The sequence below is a fragment of the Rissa tridactyla genome, chromosome 18 (assembly GCF_028500815.1).
Source record: "Rissa tridactyla isolate bRisTri1 chromosome 18, bRisTri1.patW.cur.20221130, whole genome shotgun sequence".
NCBI classification, from domain to species: Eukaryota; Metazoa; Chordata; class Aves; order Charadriiformes; family Laridae; genus Rissa; species Rissa tridactyla.
Window position 1 is genome coordinate 311,751 of NC_071483.1, and position 25,758 is coordinate 337,508.

A 25,758-nucleotide genomic window follows, 5' to 3' on the forward strand; every position below is an offset into this window, starting at 1 on the left:
CAAGCCGCGCCCCCCCCTTTCGCAATGTCACTGTTAATACAGTGTTAAATAACTTGACACCAAAATATAAAGCCCTTTTTATGCACCTATTATTGCATTGAACCGGTGAACTAACAGCAGATAACGGGCAATAATTAAAATTGCTCTTCAAACTGAAGGGTTGGATGGTGTTATAATCCCTCAGAACCAATAAATTTAATTGCAGGCCTTAAAACGATCTCCCATTTATCAGCTTTTAACACCACCTGATGGGGTGTCAGGGTGCTGTCACTGCCCAAAGCTGCCCCTTCTCCGTCCTTCAGCCTGACCTACATCCTCCACCGCCGCCTGCCCGTCCCGCGGCTTCCCAGCACGGCTGAGAATTCCGAGCCTATTTGCAGGCTCATTTCCCTTGTGCCGGGATGCTGACGGTGTCACATTGTGGTTTATACTCTCACGGATGGAAACGCACAGACAGAAACGGACAGGGAGACGGCGAGGCGGCCTCGGCAGGCGCGTGCGGGCGCAGCGGTGACAGCGAGCTCACCTTTGCACGTGTGGTATCCGTTCACGCTGCCTACCGACCCTCCCGGCGCGGGCAGCGCGGCACCTGAGCAGAGGGGACGGGACAGACAGAGGGACAAGACAAGACGCGTTAGGAATGCAGACAGCAAGCGATGAATGGGCCCTTTCCATGACATGGACCACATCGGCCACCAAGCACAGACACGGTGTCTCCACGGGCCCACCCGCCTGGCGCTGATGGACCCGCTGGCTCAGGGCCGAGCGATCGGCACTAGTTGGATTTGGAGCCCATTTATTTCTCCTCCTCCAGACACATCTGCGCCCCAGGCTCTCCTGGACCTGCTCCTGCCTCGCTGGACCAGGAGCAGAAGAGCTGAAGCTGCCGGGAGCGGGGCAGCTCTCCCAGCATCGCCCAGAGACCAGGGTGGATGTGGCTCCTGCAGGGACCGTAATACCGGAGTCTACTGGCCATCGTGAATTATGATATCTAGTGAGACTGCTGAATGCCTTCCCTGAAGGGATTAACTCCCCTGAAGAGATTAACTCCCCCATATTCTCCTTTTCTTATGGGATGAAGCTATTTAAATCCGCCTCGGTGCACAGACAGGCTCTCTTTGCCAAGAGGCTCCACGCAGGATGCATGGACACATCCCCTCCTTGGACACCAGATATTGCAGCTACATCCACAGCCAAAGGGGGATTAATCAGAAACATTAGTGGGTAAGTCTCTCTCTTTCTAACCACACATTTTAAAGCTTTCATGGATGTAAGGGGCTGCAGCTTCGGTCACCCCCAACAAGCCTCTCCCCACTTCTCTTGGAGGTTTCCCACTGAACTGCTCATCAAGTTAACCCCAACAAAAATATCTGGACTGTGAATTCCCATAAATGCCCATCAATGACGAGAGTCCAGGGACTTGTTCTCACAAGCTGGAAGACATCTTGTAGTTGGTTTCCAAACGAACCAGACATAATCTCATTGCTTCACAGACTTGAAGCCAAAAGGGAGACTAGTAAATCACGCCTGAATATCGCAGGCTTAAATTTCATCCAGATCTGAAATCCAAATATCGGAGTTTAAGTAAAACACTCTGTCCCTCAGGGAGCACATCACCAAGAGAAAGCAGGAGCCGCCTCCACAAGCTCCACTGGACCCTGCGCTGCGGCAGCCTGAAGGTCCCATTCTCCACCCGAGCTGGGATACGTGTCCCCACGCTTGGCTCATGGCAAACTCAGGGTAATTCAGTGCTCGTTAGACTACAGCAAATTAAGCCAAGTTGGTGGGCCCCAAGCGCAGGGCTGATGCATTAATGCAGTAAGTGGCAGTGACTCGACCATGGGGCTGATCCCCACGATACGTGGACCACCATGGGCCCTATGAAGTTGGTTAAAAGGGGGAAATAACCTCATTTTTCGCTTGAGAAGATGCATGAGCGAGAGCAGAGTGCTGAGGAAGGAGGCATCCTCGAGAGGGCTGGGCTGCGACTCACCTGCCTTGGACGGGGTGTCAGGGGCTGTAATCTCCACGATCAGGTTCTCCAGGAGGGTCCCTCTGCGGCCAATCTCCTCCACCTGGGCCCCCTTCCCCTTCCACTCCTCCAGGAGATCCTGGGCAAAAGCAAAGGCCGGGATGGGAGGCTGCACTTGCCCCGCTGCAGCCCTCCCTCCTCGCCCGTCGTCACCTCTGCGGTGACTCGGTGGCACCAGGACACAGCGCCCAGGCAACTGGCAAAGGGCACAGCATCACACCGTGAGCAGACTGCACCGGGAAAGTGGGTGTCTTTATGTTTATTTTTGTTGGGGGGAAGCAAAGAGTGAAAAGCTCTTCCCTAACGAGCGGGTCTGTTGCAGGAAACCTTCTTCCCCCTCCTACTGTTTCAGGGACCCTCTTCCTCCTCTCAGCACAGCCCAGCCTCGCGTGAGTCCAGCCCCGGCGGCTTTCGGCGGAGGCCGGCGCCGTGCCGTGGGGTGCGAGGGCCGTGGGTGACTCAGCAGACGCCGCTCTGCCTCTGAGTCAAACCCTTGGCATATCCTGATTTAAAGCATCACGGTGCCGGAGAGCAGCGGGGGCTTGGATGACGGGAGGCCGCCTTCCACGTCTAGCGAGGGGAAGCACTCAGTGAAAACGAGCATACTCGGGTCTCCCAATCCCAGATCCTGCCCAGAGCCGGCATGGGAAGGGAAGGGAAGGGAAACCAGGCAGCGCCTGGACCTTCGCCCCGTTCCCTTCTCCACAAGGCAGGAACCACGGGATGCGCACACACAGGGGAGCCCAGGATTCCCGAGACTCATAAAACACCTCCCAGGTCTCTGCTTCCTGGGCTTTATTCCACATTCCAGCAGTTCCACACCAACTGCCAACTTTCTCAGCCTGGTTCTGGCTCCCGCTGCCCACCTGGATCTGCTGCCGGCACTTGTGCAGCTCCTGGGTGCCCAGGGAGGTCTCAGCGGGCGGCATTTTGCCTTCGCTCTCCTTCAGCCACTTCCTCATGGCCCCGACCAGCTTCCGAAATTCATCCAGTTGCTCCTGGCAGGACGACGCATCCTTTTCTCTGAGAGTGAAAAGGTTTCGGAGAGTCAGAGCTCGTGCTTTGCCTGGCAATTACCCCTGCCTGAATGTAGCACAGTTGTGTCTCTAGGAGCCTTTCTTTTTGTTATTATTATTATTAGATGTTGCTTAGGAAACAGCGCACGCAGTGCCAGCCAAAGCCGGGTACACGCCGCAGCCTCCCCTCGCTGCTGCTGGACCCCCCCAAGCCGCAGCCAGTTGGACTTCTGGGGCCACTCCGGCACCACTGCGGTAGCCAACAGCCACAGGACCACCACTGCTAACCTGCGCCGGCCCTGCACCGGGCTCTTTGTCCAACGCTTTGGGGAAGACAGGGCTCATTCATGCTGCCTCACCCCAGCCAGCTGCAGCCCAGGGGGGCCAGGCTGTGCCCCTCCTCCCCGGCCACGGCTCTCATCTATTCAGCCCATCCCGGAGGAACACGGCAGCCTGTGGACGGGAGCCACGAGCCCCTCCGGGCTCACCCTCGCCAACCGCAGCTGCGAGCAGCCGGCACAGGGCAGGCCGGAGGCAGCTCCCCATGCGACGCTGAATTACTGGGGATTGTTATGAGATTCATCTGCTTTTCCCCATCACCTTCCCTGTTTTCACCAGGGAGTTTGGAAATACGGCCTGGGAGGTGTGACTCCCCTTGGGGACACAAGCGAGCTGTCCCTCTGACCCTGCTCACGCTTCCATGGCCGATTCGAGCTCAGGCTGCTGCTAAAGCTCCCCTTTACCCCCCCTTTAAGGGGATTCTGGGGACAGGCTGCTCTGCTCTGTCACTTCCCGGAGAGAACGCCTGGCTCCCGATCCCCCGCCAGCACCCTGCTCCCCTCCGGCAAGATGCTCCGGGATGGAGCTGTGGCAGCCCACACGCCGGGAAACGCACGAACGCCGGCTCCTGCAGCACCAGGAATTTTTCACAACGCCCCCAGCCAAGGCTTTTTTTAAAGCGTCAGCTGGAGCGAGCTGCCTTACGTCTCCCGGTGTGGGAGGAGGGAGGCAGGAAGAGATGGCTTGCCCGCTCCCCGTGGAAAGGAGATCTCCACAGGGTCTTGCTCTGACCACGAAGCCACCCCCAGACCCACTGCCCCGGGGTGCAGCCACATTCCTGGGACGCACCTCTCTTTTGCCACCTTCTGCAGCTGCAGGAAGTCTTTCTTCAGGGTCTGCAGCTTCTCCTGCTGCTGGCAGGCGCCGGGGGCGAAGCCGCAGGAGCCCAGCTCCGCAGCCAGCTGCTCCAGGGTGGCCAGGTCCTCCTGGTGCTGCTTCATCTCCGAATTCAGTTCCTGCCAAGAGCAAAAGGTGATGCCGACCGTGCCCTTGCCAGCGGACTCGGGCAGAGGGGATGAACCGGGCAGCCCCGCATCCTGGAGAGACTGCGAGCAGCGCCATGAATTCCACCAGTGCTGAGCCGGGGGCATGGCTCAGTCCCACCTGCTCCGCCGGCTCCAGCTCAGCAAATACTTCAAGCAGCTGCGGGAGCAAGTCCCACCTTCCCCAGTGCTGGTGGAATGGCACGGGAGGCCCTAGACCAAGCCAAGTCAACCCCCCCACAGCACAAGTGTCCAGTTTTACGCCAGCTTAGAGAATTTCTGAGGCTGTGGCCAAAACACCCCCCGTAGCAGAGTGCTCATAGGAAACCGGAGGGAAGAATCCTGCACAGCCACGACTGGCCACCAGCATCCACGGCTTCTCCACGGGCTTTGTCACATCCCATACTGCGCTTACTGCCAGCACTCGGGCATTTTGCTGTATTAACCCTGTGGAGTCTTTAATTGGTAAAACCTTGCTATATTTGGTCTGGCCCCTAAGAGCCTGGCTAGAGATCCCTTCGGAAAACCAGCCTGGCTCCAGGGAAATGCCATTCCCCTCTCTCACTGCTGGAACCAGCCTCAGCCGCTCCGGCCACGCTCCCTTCCCCAAAGAGCCAGCACAGGTCCTGTGGGTCCTGCCAGCCTGGGAGTGAACCAGGGGCTGTTTGCCCAAGACGACACCACAGCGAAATGGCCCTGCCCCAGAAGCCCGAGGCAGGTGGAGTCTTCTCCCCTTGCACCTCACCTGGATGTGCTGGGAGAAGCGAGCGATGTCGCGGTCCGGCTGGTTCCCGGATGCCAACATCCGCGCTCTGCTCTCCGTGAACTGCTGCAGTTTCTCCGAGAGCTGCTCGTACTGCTCGACCTTCGGGAGGAGCCCCTTCAGCATGTCCTCCCTCTCCCGCTGCTGCTGGCACAGCCTGCCAAAATGCTCTGTCACCTCTGCCAGCTTGCCCTGCAGGGCAGAGGCCGTGGGGCTGTCTGCTGCCTCCGTGAACCGCGTCACCATCTCACGGGTAGCTTCCAGGCAGCTCTTCTGCCTGGCGATGTCCTGCTTCAGCTTCTGTGGCAAGCACACATAGAAAGGATGCCATTTTAGGAAGGCTCTTGAGCAAAACTGAACTGGCATAGAGTCTGGGCTGCCCTTGGGAAAGAACGGTTGGGCAAGAATACCTTTCTATCCCGCTTTTCCTTTGTAGAATCAGAATCATAGAATGGTTCGGGACCTTAGAGCCCAGCCAGTGCCACCCCCTGCCCTGGGCAGGGACACCTCCCACCAGCCCAGGTTGCTCCAAGCCCCGTCCAACCTGGCCTTGACCCCCTCCAGGGATGGGGCAGCCACAGCTTCTCTGGGCAACCTGGGCCAGGGGCTCACCACCCTCACAGCAAACAATTTCTTCCCAATATCTCATCTCAATCTCCCTTCTTGCAGTTCAAAACCGTTCCCCCTTGTCCCATGGCTCTCCTCCCTGCTCCAGAGTCCCTCCCCAGCTTTCCTGGAGCCCCTTTAGGGACTGGAAGGGGCTGGAAGGTCTCCCCGGAGCCTTCTCTTCTCCAGGCTGAACCCCCCCAGCTCTCTCAGCCTGTCCCCACAGCAGAGGGGCTCCAGCCCTCTGATCATCCTCGTGGCCCTGCTCTGCCTTCTCCCGGTGCCTGATATCTAAGCTCTGCTTGTGATCAGAAAAGAGACTTTCAACAGGTCTGTGTCCTGGCTTAAAGAAATTATGTAAAGGTTCTGCTCATATCCCTTTTTAGGGTTTTTTGGGCTTTCAGAATACTGCAGCTAACCCCCAGCAACTGCCGCGCACGTTCAGGTCCTGCAGACAGGCGTGTTTGAGGCCAGGGAGCGCAGGGACCAGCCGTACCATGCTTGTGGCAAGCGAGTCCTGGATGGATGCGGAGGAGAGCGCGGCCAGCTGCTCTCCTTCCAGGCTCTTCTCGATCTCAGCCACCGACTGGAGGAGGCTCTCCAGGCTCTCCTGGACGCTCTGGGACTGGGCGATGGATTTCTGCAGCAGGTCCGAGCGCTCGGCCATCTGCTGGGAGAGGCTCTGGAAGCGGCTGACGATGGCATCTGCAGATTTCAGCACAAAGGTGGATCAGCGGCAAAGAGCTTCTCACTCGGTGAGCGTCAAGGATCACCTTTGGTTCCTACCAAACTCTGACAACGAATCCCCCCAAACCCAGCAGCAAGACAGGGGACCTAACACAAACATCCAGCCTGGATCACAGCCCTCCCCACGTGCAAACAGAAGCCCTGAGGACGCACTGCTGCGTACCTCTGCTCCACCTTCCCCCAAAAGTGGGAGACTTCATCTTTCCTCCCTCCCCAGGTTGTTCTCACGCTCTCCCCAAACATCCCTGCTCACGCCGGCGGCTGCTTTGCTCTTTGCTCTGTACCTGTTGTTTCCTGAATGTGCCCGTGGTCCGGGGCTGGCTCCCCTTGCACCTCCAGCAGGGACCGAGCCGCTTTCTGGAGCTTCTCCACCGGCACCTGATGCTCAGCGAGGTCTCCCTGCAGCTGCTGCTTTGACACAGGACAAGGCAAAATCAGTCGTGGTGGGTGACACGCAGAGGACCTGCACCCGTGGGGAGCTCTGGGCTCTATTTAAACCCCGCTGAGGGACCCTGTTCACTTCATCACAAAATCACTAAGAAAAATAACGTAGGTCGGAAGGTCCAACACCAGAGCTGGATCAGAAGGTCTGGGCTGTCCCAGGACCCAGCCACCCTCATGGGGGAGGAACGTCCCCCCAGTGTCCCACTGGGATGTGCCCTGTGGCAACCCATGACTGGAACCCCTGGTCTGTGCTCTGAGCACCTCTCAGAGGAGTCTGGCTGCATCTGATCTGCAGCGCCGGGACCTGCTGGCCCTGCAGGTGCATCTTTCCACTCAACCAGCAAAAAAAAGCAAAGAGGTCAAGTCTCTGTCCTGCTGCCAAATTCCCATCCAGGAGATCACCCAAGGACCCCGTACCTTAGCGCTGGCGAGCTGCTTTTGCAGAACGGCCGGATCTGAAGAAACCGTCTCCGAGAGCAGTTTCCCAACGGCAGCTTCGCTCTCCTGCAGCCACGTCCTGAGAGACTCTGCCACCTCCTGGAACTGCTGGTAGTGATCCAGCAAGGTGTTCAGGTGGGAGCCAAGCTTGGTGCACTGCAAAGGAGCAAGAAGACATAACGGGAGGATGCACACAAGCACAGAGCAATCTGGGCACTGGTGGAAAATGCACCGAAATCATCAAGAAAGAAAAAACAATTAAAAAACCAATCCTGCCATATGTGTTAAAGGAATTACAGGAGGCAACATGCAGAGCAACACCAAGACAGAGGGCGTTGCTCCTGCCCAAGCCCTGAAGAAGACCATGTTTGTCCTACAATCTACATAAGTCCAGCCAGACGCTCAAGAGAAATGTCCCTCTGCCATCCCTGCTGGTTCTACACGCGCAGGAGGAAAACAGCACCCAGAGTTCAACTCCCAGCCTTGCAAACCCCTTCCCATACCTTGGAGTGCAGCGTGGTGTACCGCTGTGTCGCATCCTCCAGCTTGCTCTTGACCACGCTCCCAGACATCAGTGACTGGGACCCTGCGTCCCCAGCAGCTCCCTCCACGTCCAGCACCTTCTGCCCCGACATGGTAACAAACCGCAGGTCGCCTTTGTGGGAGATCACATCTTCTGAGAAGCTCCCCTGCCGCAGGAGCAGCTGCCGGAGGGCCGTGGGGTCGCTGTCCCCCTTGTACATCCCCTCCAGATCTTGCTCCGCTTGCTTCAGCCAAGCTTCAAACTCCCCGTGATCCCGCAAGAACTTCTGCAGCTCGTCCCGCAGGACTTGCACTTGCTTCAGCCGCGTTTCCGACTGCGAGAGGGAAGCTGCGTACTGGTCCTTCAGCTCTGCCAGCCGGCCCTGGAGCCGGTCCCGCTCCTCCCCAGCCAGGCTGTGGCCATGCTTATCCAGGAAAGCCTGCGCCGACTGCGTGGCCAGAATGACGTCCTGCTGCTGGGACAGCAGCTCCTGGTGCTGGGCCTGAAAGATCATAGGATTATAGAATGGTTCGGCTTGGAAGGGACCTTAAAGATCATCCGGTTCCAACCCCCCTGCCATGGGCAGGGACACCTCCCACTAGACCAGGTTACTCAAAGCCCTGGTCTGGAATCTGGCGAGCAAAGGTGATGCTTATGACTGAAGGCCTCTGCCCACCAGCACCCAGCGAGTGCAGCGAGGCCACACACGTGACCAAGCCTCCGCACCCTCCTACAGCACTAGGAAGGTGGGGGAGCACCCCAAGGTTGCCCACAGGAGAGTAACCCCTTCTCTGACCATGATGGGCACCATCTTTCATTACCCTGATTGCACTGTGGCACCCACCCAGTGTCGCAGGGACTTGCGAAGTATCCCATACGGAAAATCACCCTGAACACATGTTTTGGAGGCCAGACCCATCTAACACCCCGTCCCACTCCCAGGGTCAGCGGTTGGTCAGAAAGCTTTGAGAGGGACAAGGCGTTGGTCCTGACCTTCAGCCTCTCGTACTGCTCATCCAGGCTCTCAGCAGCGCTGTCTGCTCCCACGACGTGGCCATCGGGGACATCCCGAGGGCCTGTCCCCCCTCGCACCCCTGGCGCTTGCTCGATGGGGTGCGGTCTGTACTCCAGGAGCTCTCCCTTCTGCTCCAGCGATGCCACCCAGTTCAAAAGGGAATCGATCTTATTGCTGTTCTCCTCCAGCTCTTTGGCAGCTTTCACCTGAAAGCACAAAAGCTCCAGATAAGAACGTCCCGTTTTACGCATGTTCAGCAAACGGCTGCATGGGGAAAGGAAAGAAAATCAATGGAAGAAAAAAAACCCCAAACAGTTTTCCAGCCACAACAAATGCCTGAGGCACTCACAGACCTCCAAAACACTTTGTGGCTCTCTGAAAGGGGACAAGGTGCAAAGAAGTTGTGAATAAATTCAGCCTTTCTGCTACGTTGCATTTCTAACCCTGATACAACCCCGGGCCCCCGCCCCGAAGGGCTGCGACTCCACTCCTGGGCATCGCTTTCACCGCCGGCACGTGGAGCTGCCCGGTGCTCGCGCTCCCACTAAAGGCTGGCCCAAAGGCAAAGCAAAGTGCCTTTTACTCCCCAGTTCCCTCCACAGCCAGCCCATCTGTGGCTGTGTTTCACAAGGGAGCACGGCATCAGTGCCCCACCTTGCCCAGGGGACAGAGAGGAACGCTAAATTCCTTCACACCACATCTCCCAGATGAATACCAGAACCTCGAGTGAATGTGACCGCACCGACCGGACCTCGCCGCCCACCTCAGGCAGAGCCCAGGGGCTGCAGCTCTTTGCCTGGTACCTTTTCAGTCTCCTGCTGCACTGCAGCAGTCACAGCGCTCTCCAGCTCCTTCTGGGCCATCTCTGTCCTCTCCTGCAGGGACCGGTACTGCTCCTTGGCATGCTGGAGCTTCTCTTGCAGTGCTGCCAGCTCCCCAGGCTCCATCTTCGCCTTGTTCTCCTCCAAAAACTCCTCTGTGCTTTTCAGGACGCTGGCGAAGGAGGCGGCTCGGGTGTGCATGCTCCTCTGCAGCTCCTGGGCAGACAATGCCGTAAGGCTCCGTGCGCTCCCCGAGGCAGCGCTGAGCCCCTCCGCCGTCTGACCCCCCCCCATTTTTTAAAGCACCGACCTTAACATCGCTTTGCCTCTGCTGCAAGGCGGACAGGTCGCCTTCGCTGGCTGCTCTCTGCTGCTCTGCCAGTGCGTCCTCTGCCTGGCACAGCCAGCGGCTCAGCTCGGCCAGGCTCTGCGCCCGGGCTGCCTGCTGCTCCTGCAGCGTCTGCGGGCAGAGGGGACAAGGGACAGTTAGTACCGGTGCCGCACCTCCAGCCACGCACATCGCTGAAAGGCAAGGCGAGAGGTTACAGCTGGAGCATCTCCTGGAGGCGAGGATGCAGCACAGAAAACGGCTTCTGCAGCTCTCCGGGTGCTCCCTCTCCCTCTCGGACGCTGCGGGAATGGCGCTGAGGTGCCGAGTCCCTGCCGAGCAGGAGCTGCTCACTGCACGTTTGCCACCATTCCAGCAGCTTTCTCTCCATCTGCTCTTTTGAGAAGCCAGGTGAGCTCCAATGTGGAGCTACGCTCCAGGTCATGCACTCCTCTCCCGGGAGAGCTCAGCCAGAAGTTTCTGTGCCTTTTCCATTCAACCTTAGAGACACTGAAGCTCATCTAATGAGAGGTAACAACAACCTGAGGTCAGGCAGCACCACCACGGAGCCCCAGACAACCTAAGCAGGCTGGTTTTTTGATCCTGGGGTTGGAGAGGGAGCCCGGGAGAGAGAAGCGTTTCTGTAGCTGACCCAGCTCCTCCGTTTTGCTGCCAGAGCACGATACAGAAGCGCCTGTTTGAGCAATTGAGCATGATGTGACCCGAGAGTCCCTGCAACGGTCCCGCTCCCCTTTCCCGGGGGAGACAAAGGTTTTTGAGTTTCACTGGGCATTTCAGCAAGGTGATGTACAAACTTTTTGCAAAACACTGTGCTTGTTTCTCCCAGTCATAAGATAAACAACAGAAGCAAATTGAAAGAGCCTTCTTAAGAGCTCTTCAGCTGCAAAGCGAGTTCTTCCTGGGTTAGGATGGGCGCACACTCAATCTGAAAAAGCAAAGCAAACTGGTTAATATACACACACACACTCTCCACAGAGGACAGGCAAGAGTTACAGAGAGCAATTGTTAATAAAAACCACATTAATCCTGTCTTGAATAAGAGGATCCATGCAGTGACGGCTGCTGCAGCAACGCAGCAGAGACCTGAGGATTTGCTTTTGCAGCTGCCTGCTGCCTCGATACACCGTCAGCTGGTTCTCTGGGACAGCAATACCTGACTTGTGCAGTGGAAATAAGACACTAAAACTGCCAGGTGTCTGCGGTGGCCCCTCTGCACAGGGCTTTTCTGGTGGGGTTACAGAGACCAGGGTTTATTCCACCCAGCCCAAACCAACTCGGTGTCTAGCAGAGGGCCGCCCGGCTGCGCTACCCCGGCAGGGCTCCACCTTTTGGGAGGAAAGCGACTTTCCGCCCGGGAGTTACGTGGTAGGAAGAAGACAGACTTTAGAGGAAGCTCATGATGTGCAATGAAAAGTCATAAACTGTGAGTGGCATGCACATGAAATCCCAAATACGAGGTGTTTCAGCGCACGTTCTTGTGGCCGGGAAGCGCTTCAGCGAGCAAACTGCAGTCAGGAAGCAGATGTTTCACAACCTTCACCTGATCCGTCTGCTCCACTTGCTGGAGACAGACCTGCAGGACCTCCACCCGAGCCGTCACACGCTCCGACAGGTCCCGGAAAGCCTTTTGCAGCTCATTGAGCAGCCTCAGCAGCTGCCTGCTCTGCTGAGGGGTCAAGTCCTGGGCGTGCTCCGAGATAAGGAACTGGATGTCGAAGGCAGTAGCGTCGAGCTGAGACTTGATGTCTGCGAGGGGCTCCTTCAGCTCCTGAATGGGAGAGAAAAGACCTGTCAGGCAAAATGACTCTGCAGCCAGCACTCTCCTGCACTGTCAGCATCCGATGGGACACGCGGACAGGCAGCAGTGTGCACCCAAAAAAGTGCTTTGTCACCAGAACAATATATTGCAGAAACCCCAAATGCTCCCAAAAGCACACTCAGCACTGAGGTGACAGCATCTCACCACAGCAATTTTCCAACATTCCTCTGCGAGAGGCCTCCAGCACCTCACCAAGAGGTTGCCTGGACCACGTGTGCCGCGCCGCCCTTGGGTCTGAAGACAACCCTGAAGATGACCCAGACCTGGCCCCATCCAGACCATGGTGACTCCATGTGCCAACATCAGCTCTCAACACCTTCAATCCCCTGACTTCAACGCCAAGGTGCTACCAGCAAACAGGAGATGCTGAACTGACCAAATCTTGAGAGCTATCGCTAAAAGATGAATAAAATGTGGAGGGGAACGTGGGCTCCTCGTACAGTCGATGGAGACCGGGGCAGGTGTGACGGAGGGGGTTCTCAGAGCCCCCATGGAGGAAGCAGCTCTCTCCTCAGCATCGCAGAGCCTGGTGAGAATCCCTCCCAGTCGCTCAGCCCCACCACACACCTGCGTTTGAGCACGTTCCCCAAACGGCCAAAGCAGGTGGTTTGTGTATTGTGGAAACAAATGACTTTGGAGCAAATACAATATTGTTGCTCCTCCTGCAACACAGGATAAGGGCAAACCCTTGGTAGGCTCCAGGAGGGAAGCAGGATTAAAAGCTTCTCCTCCACGCAGAGGACAGCAACTTCATCAGCCAGAAGGATTAGGGGCATTGCCATGGTTACCTTGTAGTGCTGGAGGCAGCGACTCAAGCTGCTGGCATCAGTCGCGTGGGGGTAATCGCTGCCGTCCAGCGACTCTGCTGTGCCAGAGACCCAGCTCAGCAGCTCCTGGAGTTTGCCCTGGAGAGTCTCATGATGTGCCAGGATTTTAGCCTGAAAACCAGAAATGCATCATTTAAAGAAGGAGCAGGGCGCTCCAAGGAAGGAGCGCGGGGATGCTCGGGGGGCAGCAGGGACAGGTGCCAGCTCTACCTTTTCAGTCTCTGCTGCCCCGCGAAGGTTTTGCAGCCGGGACTCCAGGACATCACTGGCGGAGCTCAGAGACTTCTGGAGGTTCTTGGCATCCTTCTCCAAAGCCTTCAGTAATTGCTCAGGGACTTCTTCAGGGGGGTTGGCCACAATCCACTTCACGGCGTCCAACTCCTGATTCACTGGGAAGCTCAGCTCCTGCAGCTCGGCGCCCAGGGCCTGAGGCAAGACAGCATCGTTATGTCTAAGATACGGTGACTTCATCTTCCCACTGCCAAAACTGAGGAAAGGTTTCGGAGACCCAGCTCCGAGCACTGCGTCTATCTCCTACAAAGATCCATCACCACCCTCCAGCCCCACTCCAGCTGCCAGCACTCGCCTGTCTTTCTCCAGGCTGTAAAAGTCATTTCAGCCACGCTTAGGTTATTGTCTAAGCAGGGAGGAGAAGGTGAGCCAGAGGCAGTGCCAGAGAGGGGAGGGTTTGCAAATAAATGCCTGTTAAAAACTCGAGTCTGACCTCCCCGGCTGGCTCCCAGCAGCGGGGAGGAGGTGCAAGGGCTGTGCATGGAGCTGGGGAGAGGAGAGACGAGCTCCGTCCTGCCCGATGCCGGCCAAGCCTGGCCCAGCCTTGCTCACCTCCGCCTGCTGCAGCAGGTCGTGCAGGGCTGCTAAATTCTGCTCCACCGGCTGCACCCGTTTGATTCTCATCTCGATATCTCGGAGCATGGAGAGATAGGATATCAGCTTCTCGTCATGCTCCAGACACATCTTCTTGCTGAACATGATCTACAGAACCAAAGAGTAAAACAAAACCTCAGATTTAGACAGAAACGAAAACAAAGGATTATATACTATTCTTTTTTTCGAAGAAGAAATCTGTTAATAACGTTCCATTTCAGGGACTTTCCACTTGCTAGCCTTATCTACAAGATTTACTACAGGAAAAATAAAGCATGCGGCTCTTTTTCCAACATAAGCTTATAAATGGCAAGAGATCTCTGGTGTTACAGTAAAAGTGCCAAAAAAGAGTCCTACTTATTAGTCATTTATAAGTAATGCTCTAGCAAAAAGAAACCACAACTAAGCCTTGAGTGTTTCCAGTCATACATCACCGCGTCCTTTGCCAAATCCATTGCAGCTGATACTGCAACATCAAGCTCAAAGATCCACTCTTGTTCTGGCTGTCCTCTGTGCCGAGGACCTTGGACAGATTTAACATCAAACATACACAAATAGCTCAAAAAAAATTGAAATAGCAAAAAGTACCAATTTACCTGGGCTGGTCTCGTGGATTCCCTCGAGGTTTCCAGCAGCTCTCCCTCCACTATCACAGGTAAGAGCAAGCCCCGATCGCCAGGACCCGGCTGCCTGGTCCTCTCCGGGGGTGCTTCTGCTTGGGATTTTGGAGGAACAGGGGCTTGGTCTGTGCTGATCTCCATTGCTTGCTCTTCCCGTGTCTCTTCTCCAAGCTCAAGGACTGTGGAGGTTTCCTGAACTTCTCTGGGTTCCTCTCTGATAATTAATTCACCGGGCAGTTCGCCTGCTGCAGGGGCTGCACTGGCCACGTCACCGGCGGTTTCCACCTTGGTGTTTTCCTGGGTCATCCTCTCCTCCAGGCTAAATGCCACTGAGGAATCGTGACCATTTCTGATCCCACCTTTCGTCACCTCTCGAGTTTCCCCTTGTCCTGGGGGAACAGGGGACACCTGACCCCCCGCGAGCTTTTCTTTGTCTTTCTCAGAAACTGTTTTCTTTTCTTTTTCATCCCTGCGGCTCCCCCTGGGCTTGGCCGCCTCTCTTGCCAACCCAGCAGTAATCTTGGTGGTGGTTTCATGTTCTGGTTCTGGCATGCCTGAGACAAAGTCCCCATCCTCCTTCTTCCCTGGAGTTTCTTTGGAAATCGGAAAAGGGAGGGACTGCTTTTCCACAGAAGACTTCTCTGGCTGAGCACCGCCTCCTGGGATACCTGTCTGCTTTGCTTTCTTTTTCTTGCTTTTCTGCTTTTGGGTAGGTTTTAGCTCAGTTTCACTTACTTGTTCTTGATCAACTGGACCTTCTGCACCCAGTCTTGGGGTTTCTCCTTCAATGTGCCTGACAGTTTTTTTACCTGCAAGCTTATCTCCTGCAGGCTTCACAGGGATGCCAGTCCCAGGGGGTTCTCCAGACTCTGTAGGGCGCATCTTTCCCTTCCCTCGACCCACAGTAACAGATTCCTTCGGGGCTGCCGGGGTCACCCCATCCAGGCTGCCCGCTCGCTCTCCTTGCTCAGAAGCCACCACTGCACCTTCTTCACCTCCCACAACTCCCTCTGCACTTACAAATGCTCTCCTCCTTCTCCTCTCCTCGCTGTCCTCCACTCTGTGAAGCACGTCCATGTCCAAGAACAACTGCTCTTTCTCCAGTCCCTCTGCTTTCTCTGTCCCTCGATCTGCTTCTCTCCTTGATGCCTCCCCCTGAGCTGCTCCCACCTGGAAGCTGCTTCTTGCAATCCCTTTTTCCACAGCCCTTACTACCACCGTCTCTTCGGGGAGAGATGCTGTACCTAATACTGGGGGGTATTCTGGAGTCAGTTCAACCTTTTCTTGAGGATGATGTGTTACACCATCCTCTGAAGTTTCCTGAGGTTTTGATTTCCCTTCTGTCGGTGTCACTGGAGATCTCTCGGTGGCGGTGGCTGCACCTCCAGCCACATTGTAGCTCACGGCTTCAGATCCAGCTTTGTGCTCAGCACCATCAGACTTCTTAGCAACACTGGTAGAGGCAATGACATCTTCCTCTTTTGGAGATTTTTTTTCCATTTTTTCCTGGAAAAGGTGGGATTTACCTACTTGGCAGACCTCAGAACCATATTTGTCTTCGGCTATTTGCACCTCTTGAAGACCAGCAGCTAATTTTTGGCTAACCAGTTCTTTTTCAACAGCTTCCTTTAAGGTCAGTCGTTTCCCACTACCAGCATCAACAATTCCCCCAGTCCTCATCTGGTTGGTGGCGATGAGTTTGGCCATCTCCTCATCCAGCAGCCCTTGCTCCACCGCAGCCCTCAGGGAGAGCCTCTGGCTGACGGTCCCCTCCACGACCCCCCCGCTGTCTGCCTGAGCCTGCAGCAACCGCAGTGTGGGCAGAAGGTCCACCTTCCTCAGCCTCACCGCCTCAGCACACGTGAGCTTGTGCCCCGTCACCTCATCCTTGATGGCTCTGAAGGGATGGACTTCCAGATACCGCTGGCCAGATTCAATGTCGATTTTACACTTCTTTGTGAACTCCGAGTAGGGAACGATCATGCAGGTCTCAGGATCTACAATTCCTTCTCTCATTTCTGAAGATGACAGGACTTTCTCCATAACCTGCTCGGGCAGCAAGCCCTGCTTTACTGCTTGACAGAGTGCCAGTCTCTGGCCAGAAGCAGGATCAAAAATGCTACCGCTCCCAGCCTGGATTTCTTGCACTTTCCTCTGGAAGTCCAGACTAAGGAGCCCTAACGATACTGCCTGGGGCAAGGGCAGTTTCTCCTTTGTAACTGGATGCACGTAGTCCTGCAGGCACACGCTTTCAGCTTTCGCGAGTTCGTTGCATAAATCTTGATGGATCAAACCATGTTTCTCTGCGTTGTTTACTGAAAGCCTCATTCCAGACACGTGGTGGATGATTCCTCCATCAGCAATCTGCTTGGTCAAGAGTTGAAAAGCTTCTTCCTTTTTCAGGAGTCCTTTTTCAACAGACTCTGCAACAGTCAAAGGCTGCTTGGTTTTAGGATCCACAATTCCACTGGTCTCAGCCTGTAAGCTAATGAGCTTCTGTCTGGTCACCTCATCAGTGCCTTTCCCTTTGGAAGCCTTCTCCAGCTTGACCAGCTCTTTCTGACTTGTTGGCTCTATGAGGCCCAGATTTGAAGCCAAAGTGACCGATACTTTTTTGCCACGTTTCAAGTCAACGATCCCTCCAGTAACAACTTGCCCTTCCAAGATCCTCATTGCCGTTTCCTTGTCCAGAAGGCCAACTGCAGCAGCATCCTTGATAGAGTAGACAAAGTTATTGCCTGGGTCAAGAACACCACTTATCGCTTTGTCAGACGTGAGTACCTTCTGGAGAAGGTTCTCATCCATCAGACCTTCTTCAATGACGTCCTCAGTGGTTAACGATTCACGTGTATGCGAGTCAAAGAAGCCACTGAACATCTTCATTTTCTCCATTAGTTTCACAGCTGTGTGGCTGGGCACCACCCCATGGGCCACTGCTTCATTGAGAAGAAGCGTCTTCCCTGTCTGCTCATGGATTATGCCACCACTTTGGAGCTGCACCAACAGCATTTCCAAAGTGTCCTCTGCTTCCTGCTCTGCAGGGGCTGGCAGGTACGTGTCACCAACACTCTCATCATCTAATACTTCTTCCCCTTCTCCTTCTTGCACTTCCAGTACACTTTCAATGTTTTCACTTTGCCTCTCTGTTTGTTCTGCCTCTCCAGTTTCAGGGAGCACAACCTCATCTGCTCCCAGCACACCATTCTCAACTGTTTCCTCGTTTGGCATATAAATCTCTCTAACATCTTCTGCCTCTAGTTCAGGTTCCTCCACACCCTGAGACCCCTCTGCCATGATTTGCAGTCTCTCTCTACTTTCTGGAACATCCATCGATGTGCAGATTTCACTTTTCACAACAACTGTCCCACTTTCCGATGCCATCTTCTGATCTTTGATACTTTCCACTCCATCTACTGTAGCAGGCTTGGACTCTTCTGCCTCCATCATTATTTCCTCTGTTTCTCTGAGGCCACTATCAAGGCCATCGGGACGTCCTGGCATTGATAATTTTACCCGATGTTTGTCCTTGCTTGCAGAAGCTACTTGCTGTCTTGCAAGTTCAGCATCATTTTCACTCTTGATGGGAGCCTGTTCAGTATAAATCTGCTTTTGCTCCTCCACAAGCAGGATATCTTTGGCATCCTCTAACAGGAGGCTTTCAGGTCCCATCACCACCTCCCCATTCTCCAAAGCAGTTCTGGGTGGTAGGACCTTTTGGCTTTCTTCTTTTGAAGGAGCAAATTGGAACTCAAGCTGCTGTGAAGCCAAGCCATTGCAAGGCTCTCTTTCAAGAGCTGCATCTGTCTTTGTCTCCTCAAAGCTTTCACTCTCTTCCAACATGTGCGCGCGGGATCCATTTTCTTGCATTTGGATGAGGGCTTTAGTGAGATTGTTCAACTCTCCATCTACTAAGAGCAGCTTCTGGCCATCGTGGATGTTGATGTAGCTGTGGGTCATTAAGTGGAACATCAGCCTTTCGTCCTCACACCTTAGCAGAGGGTCACTTTGCTCTTTGTGACTTGTGGGACTCCTCCCAGGAGAGCTCTGGCCATGCCTGCTTCTGCTTGGAGAGCCAGTAAGCTGCACGCTGGCCATGACATCAGGTATGACTGTTGATTTCAGCTTCTGCACCACATCTCTCTCCAAGATGCCATGTTCAACTGCTTTCTTCCAGGACAACACCTCAGTGGTTTCTGGTATAAAGACAGCCTTAATGAGTTGCCTTTTGCTGAGAATCTTGTAAACCAACTCTGTAGACAGGATTCCTTGCTCTAAAGCATCTGCAACTGGGACAATCTCCCCCGTCTCTGGCCACAGGAGCCCCATGAAGGACCAGAGGGATTCCAGGACCACCAGTGCAATCCTCGGTGCTACCAACTCTTTCCTTACAGCTTCATCAATTGTCAGTCTCTCTCCTGTGACGGTGTCGATGATGCCACCTGTCTGAAGCTGCCGGACAAGAAGTGTGCATGCCAAATCCTGGTCAATTAAATTATGTCTCACAGCCTCGTCCACAGTCAGCCTGTGCCCTGTCCTGGGGTCAACAATGCCACCAGCAAAGAGCTGGGCTTCCAGCAACCTGACCGTTACCTGCCTGTCTATCAGCCCTTCCTGGACGGCACGGAAAATGCTGACTTTTCTGCCTGATTTCAAGCTCACCATCCCACCCGCCAGCTGCTTGACGGGGAGCAGCCTCAGTCCAGTCTCCTGGTGGACGATGCATCGGTGCACGAGCTCAGGCAGACTGATTTTCTCAGCAGTGTTGGGGTCAATCAAATCCTTGCCGCTCTCCAGGTGAGACAGAAGCCTGGAACAAAGCTCGGGGGTAAGAAGCTTTTCTTGCACCGCTGTCTCCATGCTGATTCTGCCCTGATGGGCTTTAAAGCCCCCGGTGACAAGCTCAGCTTCAAGGATCTTTAGGCCAACGCTCTCACTGATCCTCCCCTCTTCTATTGCAGCAACGACGGGTAGGAGCTGCCTCCCTTCACATCTGACTTCTTCCACCCTGTCGAGAGCATCCTTCAATTCCTGCAGCACCTGGAACGTCCTGAGATCGATGATGTTTCTTGCCAGACCTTTCTCCAAGGAGAGTTTCTCATTGGTCTCTGGAACAACTAAGTCAGATGTGATAACCTGGGCCTCCAAGAGGACGAGGCCAGTGTCTTGATCTATAAGACCTCTCTGCATGGCACCAAAGACAGGAAATATTTCTACCGTGCCAAGATCGATCACTCCTGCCACTGCTTCGCTGCCCTAGAACAGAAAGAGAAGGAAAAGAATTAAATCAAAATTGAGCATTTCCTCAACTCAGACGGTATGAGGTCCAGGGAGGTCTCAGTTTCAAAAATAAAGTTTAAAAACCCTGAACAGGCTAGAAAGCGAGTCCCAAAGTGTTTGAAATGCAACTCCAAAGGCATCACAGCACGTAAACTGGTGCATTTGCTAGCTTGCACATTGCCAGCAAGTTTTAATGCTCATTTCGTCCATCACCCAGGGCAGCATGAGATGCTTCCAACATCCACCAACAGTAACGCAGCAAAGCGGCAAGCAGCAAAACCCAGAAGTGCTTCTAATGCTCCATGGAGAAACAGAGGGAAGGAGACCAACAAGCACACCAAAGCCGATCAGCAACTCCAGTTTCAAGAAGTGAAGACAACACAAATCCCACTGTGTACGCAGAGGAGAGAGACCCCCAAAGATGTCCACTTCAGGGTGTCTAGGAACCTCTCCCAGTGCAGTTTCCACCCTGACTCCTGCCATGCTTTAAATCCTGCACTTCCCCAAGCCGATCTCAAGAGCCAGGACAGCCGGGGAACACCGCGGAGCCCCGTGCCGTGGAGCAGCTCCCCAGCCAGCAGACCGGCCATGCACTAGGGCAGGAGCGCTGCATGCAGGGCAGCTCCCCGAGCACGGCCACCGGCACCCGCGCTGCCCCGACCGGACCTCGACGTAGCAGATGGGGCAGGGGGAGAAATGTAAGAGCTTGGAGGTCCCAGCAGGGAAACAGTGACAGATGGGAACAGACCATCTACTTCGGTGTTTCTGGAGGGGCTGTTCTCTTCCTGCTGGCATCCCCACAGGGAGGGTAATAATTAAGATGATAAAGAGCAACAGCTCTTTGGACGTCTGGGTTTCACCCAGTCCCACCGGTTGGGTATAAGGTTGGCCCAAGCACTGAAAGAATTTTGTGGGTATAGGGAGGAGGGATTGTGGAATTAATTCCTTTTGCACCCCGAAGACCCTCAGATATTTTTTTTTTATCGGTGAGTCTAACAGCGCGGGCGGCGGGGGGTGTTGGTGGCTGCGGCACAGCTGGGTTACGGCACAGCAGAGCACGCTGCCTCCACCATGCCGGTCTGCAGATCCCCCCCTGCCTTCTGCTGGAAAAACATCTCCACCATCACCGCCAGACTCAGGCATGCATGTTCGGAGAGGAACAAGCACGGAAAGACAGAGAAGAGGAGGGGGGGAAAAAAGAGGAAGATAAAAAAGGAGATGGGAGGGAAGGGGGGTAAAAGGCTTTTACTTACCCGAGTTGCAGGGTGTGCCTTGAGCAGTTAAAGACAGAGCCTTATGGAGCAGTTCAGCCGTATCACACACAGTGTAAAGCTTGGTGTTAGCGTCCAGCATGCGACTGTTTTGTTTGCAAAAAAGAACCCCCCACACAGGTCGTCCTCTTTCACTTTGCGTGTTTTGTTTGTTTAAATCCCGGAGGGTTAGTTAAACTTGTAAGCAAGGATGTCAGTTAATCTTAAAAACAGTTGACATGAAACACAAACTGTACAGGGACACATCATGCTCAATTTAGCGCGTTCTGCTTTGCATTTTTGTCTTTTATAACTTCCTCTCTGACAGTTGGATGTTTCCAGCAAGCAAATGTTAAAGAGTTCCTCATGCTCCCTCTACAGTGAAGCAACTGCACCGCACAAGAGCCGCGGGGATCGTCTCGTAGACAGGGATCTACGGCGAAGCCCCGCTGCCATCTCTCGTTTTGCTTCCTGGGCTTCAATGAGAGCGTGAGTGAAAACTGTTCCAGCCTGAGCCCCAAAGCGCGCTCATGCTGCACGAAAACAGCCCGGCGAGCCCTGGAGAAGGCTTTTGCTCTAAAGTCTTTTTCCTGCCCAGTATGGGGGGAAAAGTGAAAGGGAAAAGCATCCTTTCCACGGGCAGGCTGCTCTGGGCTGCTCTCCTGGCAGCAGCAGAAGCAGCACCAAAGCCGCGATGGCTTAGCGGCAACTAACGAGCCAGTTTGCTCACCGTAAGCTTTCTGCTGCCTGCACGAGGGCTAAAGGGCTTGCAAGAGAAAGCATTGACGGCACCGAGACACCTGAGATGTGCCATGAAGTCCAATTTGGAGAGGAACACCGTATGTTTAGGTGAAAGCTGGACAGGCAGATTTCAAACAAGCAGCCCCGTCACCTTCTTCCCGTGAGCGGCTTGAACAGGGCTTCACTCACGGACCCAACAGCCAAAAACAGTCACACGTCCAGATCTGAGCAGGCCGTTGCTTCAGAGTACAGGGAGCCAGCAAGCAAACACACAAATATATCCATCGACACATGTATATACATTTATATAACACGTACACGTATATCTGTGAATGACCGAAGACAGCTCGTAACAGAGGCAATAAGGATGCGCTTTCAGCCCTCCCTACCCAGCGACACAAGGACGGGATGGACGGGAGCGCTGGTGGATGTGAGCAGGGAATGGGACCGGCTACGGGCCGGGAAGGTCTCCCAGGTCAGCTGAGGGCCTGGGCGACGCAGTTGCCTTCCACCCTGAAGAGCAACTTTGTTCAGTCATGGCTGAGCCAAACCTGAGATACACCAGACCACACGGGCAAACACCCGTCTGGAGAAACCCACCTCCTCGTGTCTCCTGCCTGCGAGACCGAGCCCCCTGCGGTTAAAGCACTGAGAGGACATTCCTCAGAGGCCACAGATTTGCTAAGGGGACTGTTTCCAGGACCGAGGTCCATCTCCATCCGTGCCCACCACATGAACAAGCCAACCCTTGTGCACAGGGCAGAGCTCTGATGAAAACCATTGCCAAGGACAACTCTCCCGTTGACCTGGGAGGCTCCTGCTTGGCCTCCAGGGACCACCCCAGCCTGGATGCTTTGGGTGGCACGTGGACGGAAGAGAAGGGAAGGCGACCATGTGCAAGTAAGAAAGTTGGTGGGCTGTGACCGGCCAGTGGCCATGAGACACACAACCAAGCAAAACCATTTCCACACCCTGAGGTCCCTGTGTCCGTGCAGCCACAGGACCGAGTGGGGACCAGTACCTTGTGCTCTGTCTCCTGAGCCAGCTGGCTCTGGAGCTGCTGGAGCTGCTCTGTGGAGTCGCTGCAGAGCGCCTGGTAGGTCTCCTTCAGAGCATCGATCTGAGTGGAAATCTGTTCCTTCTCCGGTTGGGAAAGCCTGCAAGGGGAAGGGGAAATCTCTCAGGGAAACTGCAGAAACCAGCTTCCACCTCCGCAGAATTACCGTGCTCTTCTGGTGAAGGGAAAGGCCAAACCCACCACGAGTCCCCTCTTCCCAATTGCCTGGCTCAGCTGAGACCAGCAAGGGCGACTGTCCTCAGCAAAGGCTGACCTACATTGTAGTGCTCAAACCTCCAAATATACGGGGCTGGATCACTACTAACGGGGATTAATATTGCCCCAACAGCATAAATGGGTTGCATATTTCAAAGCTCTTGTTGCAGATGAGAAAAAAAGACAACTTTTGCGTGCAGTTTGTCACTGGTTTCAACGGGAGTGGGGCACTGGCCCCCAGGGATACCAGCAGCGCCGGCTCTAAGGTAACTCATCTCCCCCCACCGCTCCCCCGGCCCGTCCCCTCCTCGGGCCACACTCACTTGTGGCTGTGCTTTGCCAGGAAGATTTGTGAAGTTTTGATGGCCTCAGAGATCTGCTCCTTCTTCGCAGCCAACTCCTCATTCAGGGCCTGTTGGGGAAAAAAAGAAAGCAAGCAGCTTAATTCCGCTGTGGAAAGAGAGCAGAAGTTAAACAGACTGCCTGGCGGTTGCCCCCGGTTTACCTGCTGCTCCGAGATGGATTTCTCGATGTCGCCCAGCTCTCTGCTCCCAGCAGCAGCCGTCCTGCCCTGCACGCTCTGCTTCACGCCCAGGGCCCAGCCCAGGAGTTCCTTCACCTTGTCCACATGCTCCTGCTTCTCCTCCTCCACCACTTTCTGCAAAGGGAGGCGGGAGGAAGATAAGCCACGTCAAAGGGGTCCCAGATTTCCAAAGCCGGGAGGTTCTTAGGAGCAGCGCCCGAGATGTAACCTCAACATGGAGCAGCGTCCGTGGGGGCGCTGGACAACGAGCCTGCACATTTTGAATAGAGTTCAGCTCCACGTAGCACCCTTACCTCCTCTTCCTCCAGCCGCCGGAGAGCATCGCTGATGTACTTCACGTGCTGCGTGGTTAACGTCACCAGAGCTGTATAGCGAGTCCGCAAATCCATGAACTGCGAAGGGAGAGAGGGGGAAACAGGGCGCCTCAGTCAGGACCGGTGGATCCAGAGCGACGTACTTTACAGTACATGACACGGATGTACCATCGCTCGCTTGGGAAGCCCCCCAGGCACCTCGCAGACCCCGTACGGCATCAATGAAATGCAGCAAGTCTGACGGGGAGGGTTGTGGCCACACACGGCATGCTGCACAACACTGGAGGGAAGGGGAGACTCCGGTCACGGACACTGGGGTGGATGCTCAACTCTTACAAAGAGGGCTACTGGGATCTTTAATATCCACAGGGAGCAGACAGGACCTCGGGTCCCTAAAGGTCTCATCCCAAATCTCCACACACAGTAAGGCTGGATGGCGCTCTGGTTATTTACCTCGCCAAGGCTGAAGGGCTGAGCCGACCCCGCTGGATTTGACCCAGGGGTTCCCAGGAGTCTAGGTATTTCATACCTGGTGCCTAGAGCACTAAGCCATCCTCTCTGGCTATTGGAAAAAACAGCGAGGGTGGAAACTTTATTTATACAAGAGAGTTCAGCAGAACGGAGCCCATTTCACAGAGGCTGCTCGGCGGTTTGCTCGGCGTTGAAGAACAACCCCCCGCACAATCTCCCCCTCCCTCGCGAGGGCGGCCGCGCTCCTACCTCCTGCGTGATGGCATCCGAGGACGAGAGCATGCGCCGGCGTTTCATGGGGGACTTCTGCTGCGACTCGACAAACGCCCGGTATGTCATGAGCTGCAGCTCGTAGTCCTGCAAACGCAACCAGGGGAGGAGAAACGTGGAGCATGCGAGACACGAGCTGCGCTGGCGCGGGTTCTGCCCCAGCCAGCCTTATCTAGGTGTGGGAGGGGACCCCGTACCTTGACGGCAGCCGAGTATTGCTGGGAGAATTTCTGACACTGGTCCAGTTTGGCTTGATTTTTCTCAATTTCTGCAGCCAAAGCCTTCAACGAAATTCAAAGCAAAAATGGTTGTCAGGATGGCTGCCGCGGGTGAAGTGGGCTGAATTTCAGTCCCCATCCCTCGCTTTTTGGGTAAAACCTTTATACTCTCTAAATTTTTTATGCAAGGCCCCATCTTCATCTCAAGCTAAGCAGAGTTTCTCCATTTCCCAGACACCCAGCTCAGGCCTGCAGCCTCCTCCCCACTGTGTTTCGTATTTTCAAGCTCACAGATGAAAAGATTTTAGTTAAAAAAAAGAAAGGACACGGTAACCGCAGCTACCACGCCATGGAGACATCACAAGGTCCTGCCTTACCGTTTGCTGGCTCAGCTGCTCCGACAGCACCCGGCTGTCCTCCGCCTGCCCAGGCTTCATCAGCTCCTGCTGGACCGTAATCTCCTCGATCCACTGGATTAGGGCACTGTGGCACTGCCGGTAATCACTCAGCACCTCCTGGATGCTCTCCAGCTCTCCATGGCTGAGAGGAGAACCAACATAAATAAGAGGAGGGCGAAATGCCACCCTAGGCTACAGGGATATCCTGGCCACCAGCAGGAATCTCATCTGGAAAAATATCGCTGCTAACAAGCCTGTTGGAGCAGGGCCAGCAGAGGCCACGAGGATGATCAGAGGGCTGGAGCCCCTCTGCTGTGGGGACAGGCTGAGAGAGCTGGGGGGGTTCAGCCTGGAGAAGAGAAGGCTCCAGGGAGACCTTCCAGCCCCTTCCAGTCCCTCAAGGGGCTCCAGGAAAGCTGGGGAGGGACTCTGGAGCAGGGAGGGGAGCCATGGGACAAGGGGGAACACTTTTGAACTGCAAGAAGGGAGATTGAGATGAGATATTGGGAAGAAATTGTTTGCTGTGAGGGTGGTGAGCCCCTGGCCCAGGTTGCCCAGAGAAGCTGTGGCTGCCCCATCCCTGGAGGGGTTCAAGGCCAGGTTGGACGGGGCTTGGAGCAACCTGGGCTGGAGGGAGGTGTCCCTGCCCAGGGCAGGGGGTGGCACTGGGTGGGCTTTAAGGTCTCTTCTAACCCGAACCATTCTGTGATTGTATGATCCAAGATCTCAGATGAAGGGTGAAAGTAAATCTATGAAAGGAGGCAGGAGGTTTCTC

At 55.0% G+C, this 25,758-nt stretch overlaps 1 protein-coding gene across 15 annotated transcripts in view; it reads right to left on the bottom strand.

The window, feature by feature from the left end:
* The window catches only part of MACF1 (microtubule actin crosslinking factor 1), a 141,106-nt gene that overhangs the window by 58,845 nt on the left and 56,503 nt on the right, over positions 1-25,758 (bottom strand). For 11 of the 15 annotated variants that reach the window (XM_054223602.1, XM_054223597.1, XM_054223606.1 and 8 more), the window contains exons 29-52: positions 24,963-25,125; positions 24,565-24,648; positions 24,347-24,454; positions 23,606-23,704; positions 23,274-23,426; positions 23,092-23,180; positions 22,517-22,652; positions 14,204-19,480; positions 13,566-13,715; positions 12,933-13,148; positions 12,684-12,833; positions 11,611-11,844; positions 10,038-10,187; positions 9,710-9,943; positions 8,885-9,112; positions 7,872-8,393; positions 7,348-7,524; positions 6,771-6,894; positions 6,236-6,444; positions 5,116-5,433; positions 4,177-4,343; positions 2,899-3,055; positions 1,994-2,111; positions 527-589 (exon numbers count right to left, since the gene is read on the bottom strand). In XM_054223602.1, the coding sequence (XP_054079577.1) occupies positions 527-589; positions 1,994-2,111; positions 2,899-3,055; positions 4,177-4,343; positions 5,116-5,433; positions 6,236-6,444; positions 6,771-6,894; positions 7,348-7,524; positions 7,872-8,393; positions 8,885-9,112; positions 9,710-9,943; positions 10,038-10,187; positions 11,611-11,844; positions 12,684-12,833; positions 12,933-13,148; positions 13,566-13,715; positions 14,204-19,480; positions 22,517-22,652; positions 23,092-23,180; positions 23,274-23,426; positions 23,606-23,704; positions 24,347-24,454; positions 24,565-24,648; positions 24,963-25,125 (9,326 nt within the window). The remainder of the gene's footprint in view (positions 1-526; positions 590-1,993; positions 2,112-2,898; positions 3,056-4,176; positions 4,344-5,115; positions 5,434-6,235; positions 6,445-6,770; positions 6,895-7,347; positions 7,525-7,871; positions 8,394-8,884; positions 9,113-9,709; positions 9,944-10,037; positions 10,188-11,610; positions 11,845-12,683; positions 12,834-12,932; positions 13,149-13,565; positions 13,716-14,203; positions 19,481-22,516; positions 22,653-23,091; positions 23,181-23,273; positions 23,427-23,605; positions 23,705-24,346; positions 24,455-24,564; positions 24,649-24,962; positions 25,126-25,758) is intronic. The other 4 variants (XM_054223607.1, XM_054223605.1, XM_054223594.1 and 1 more) reach the window with 3 other exon arrangements.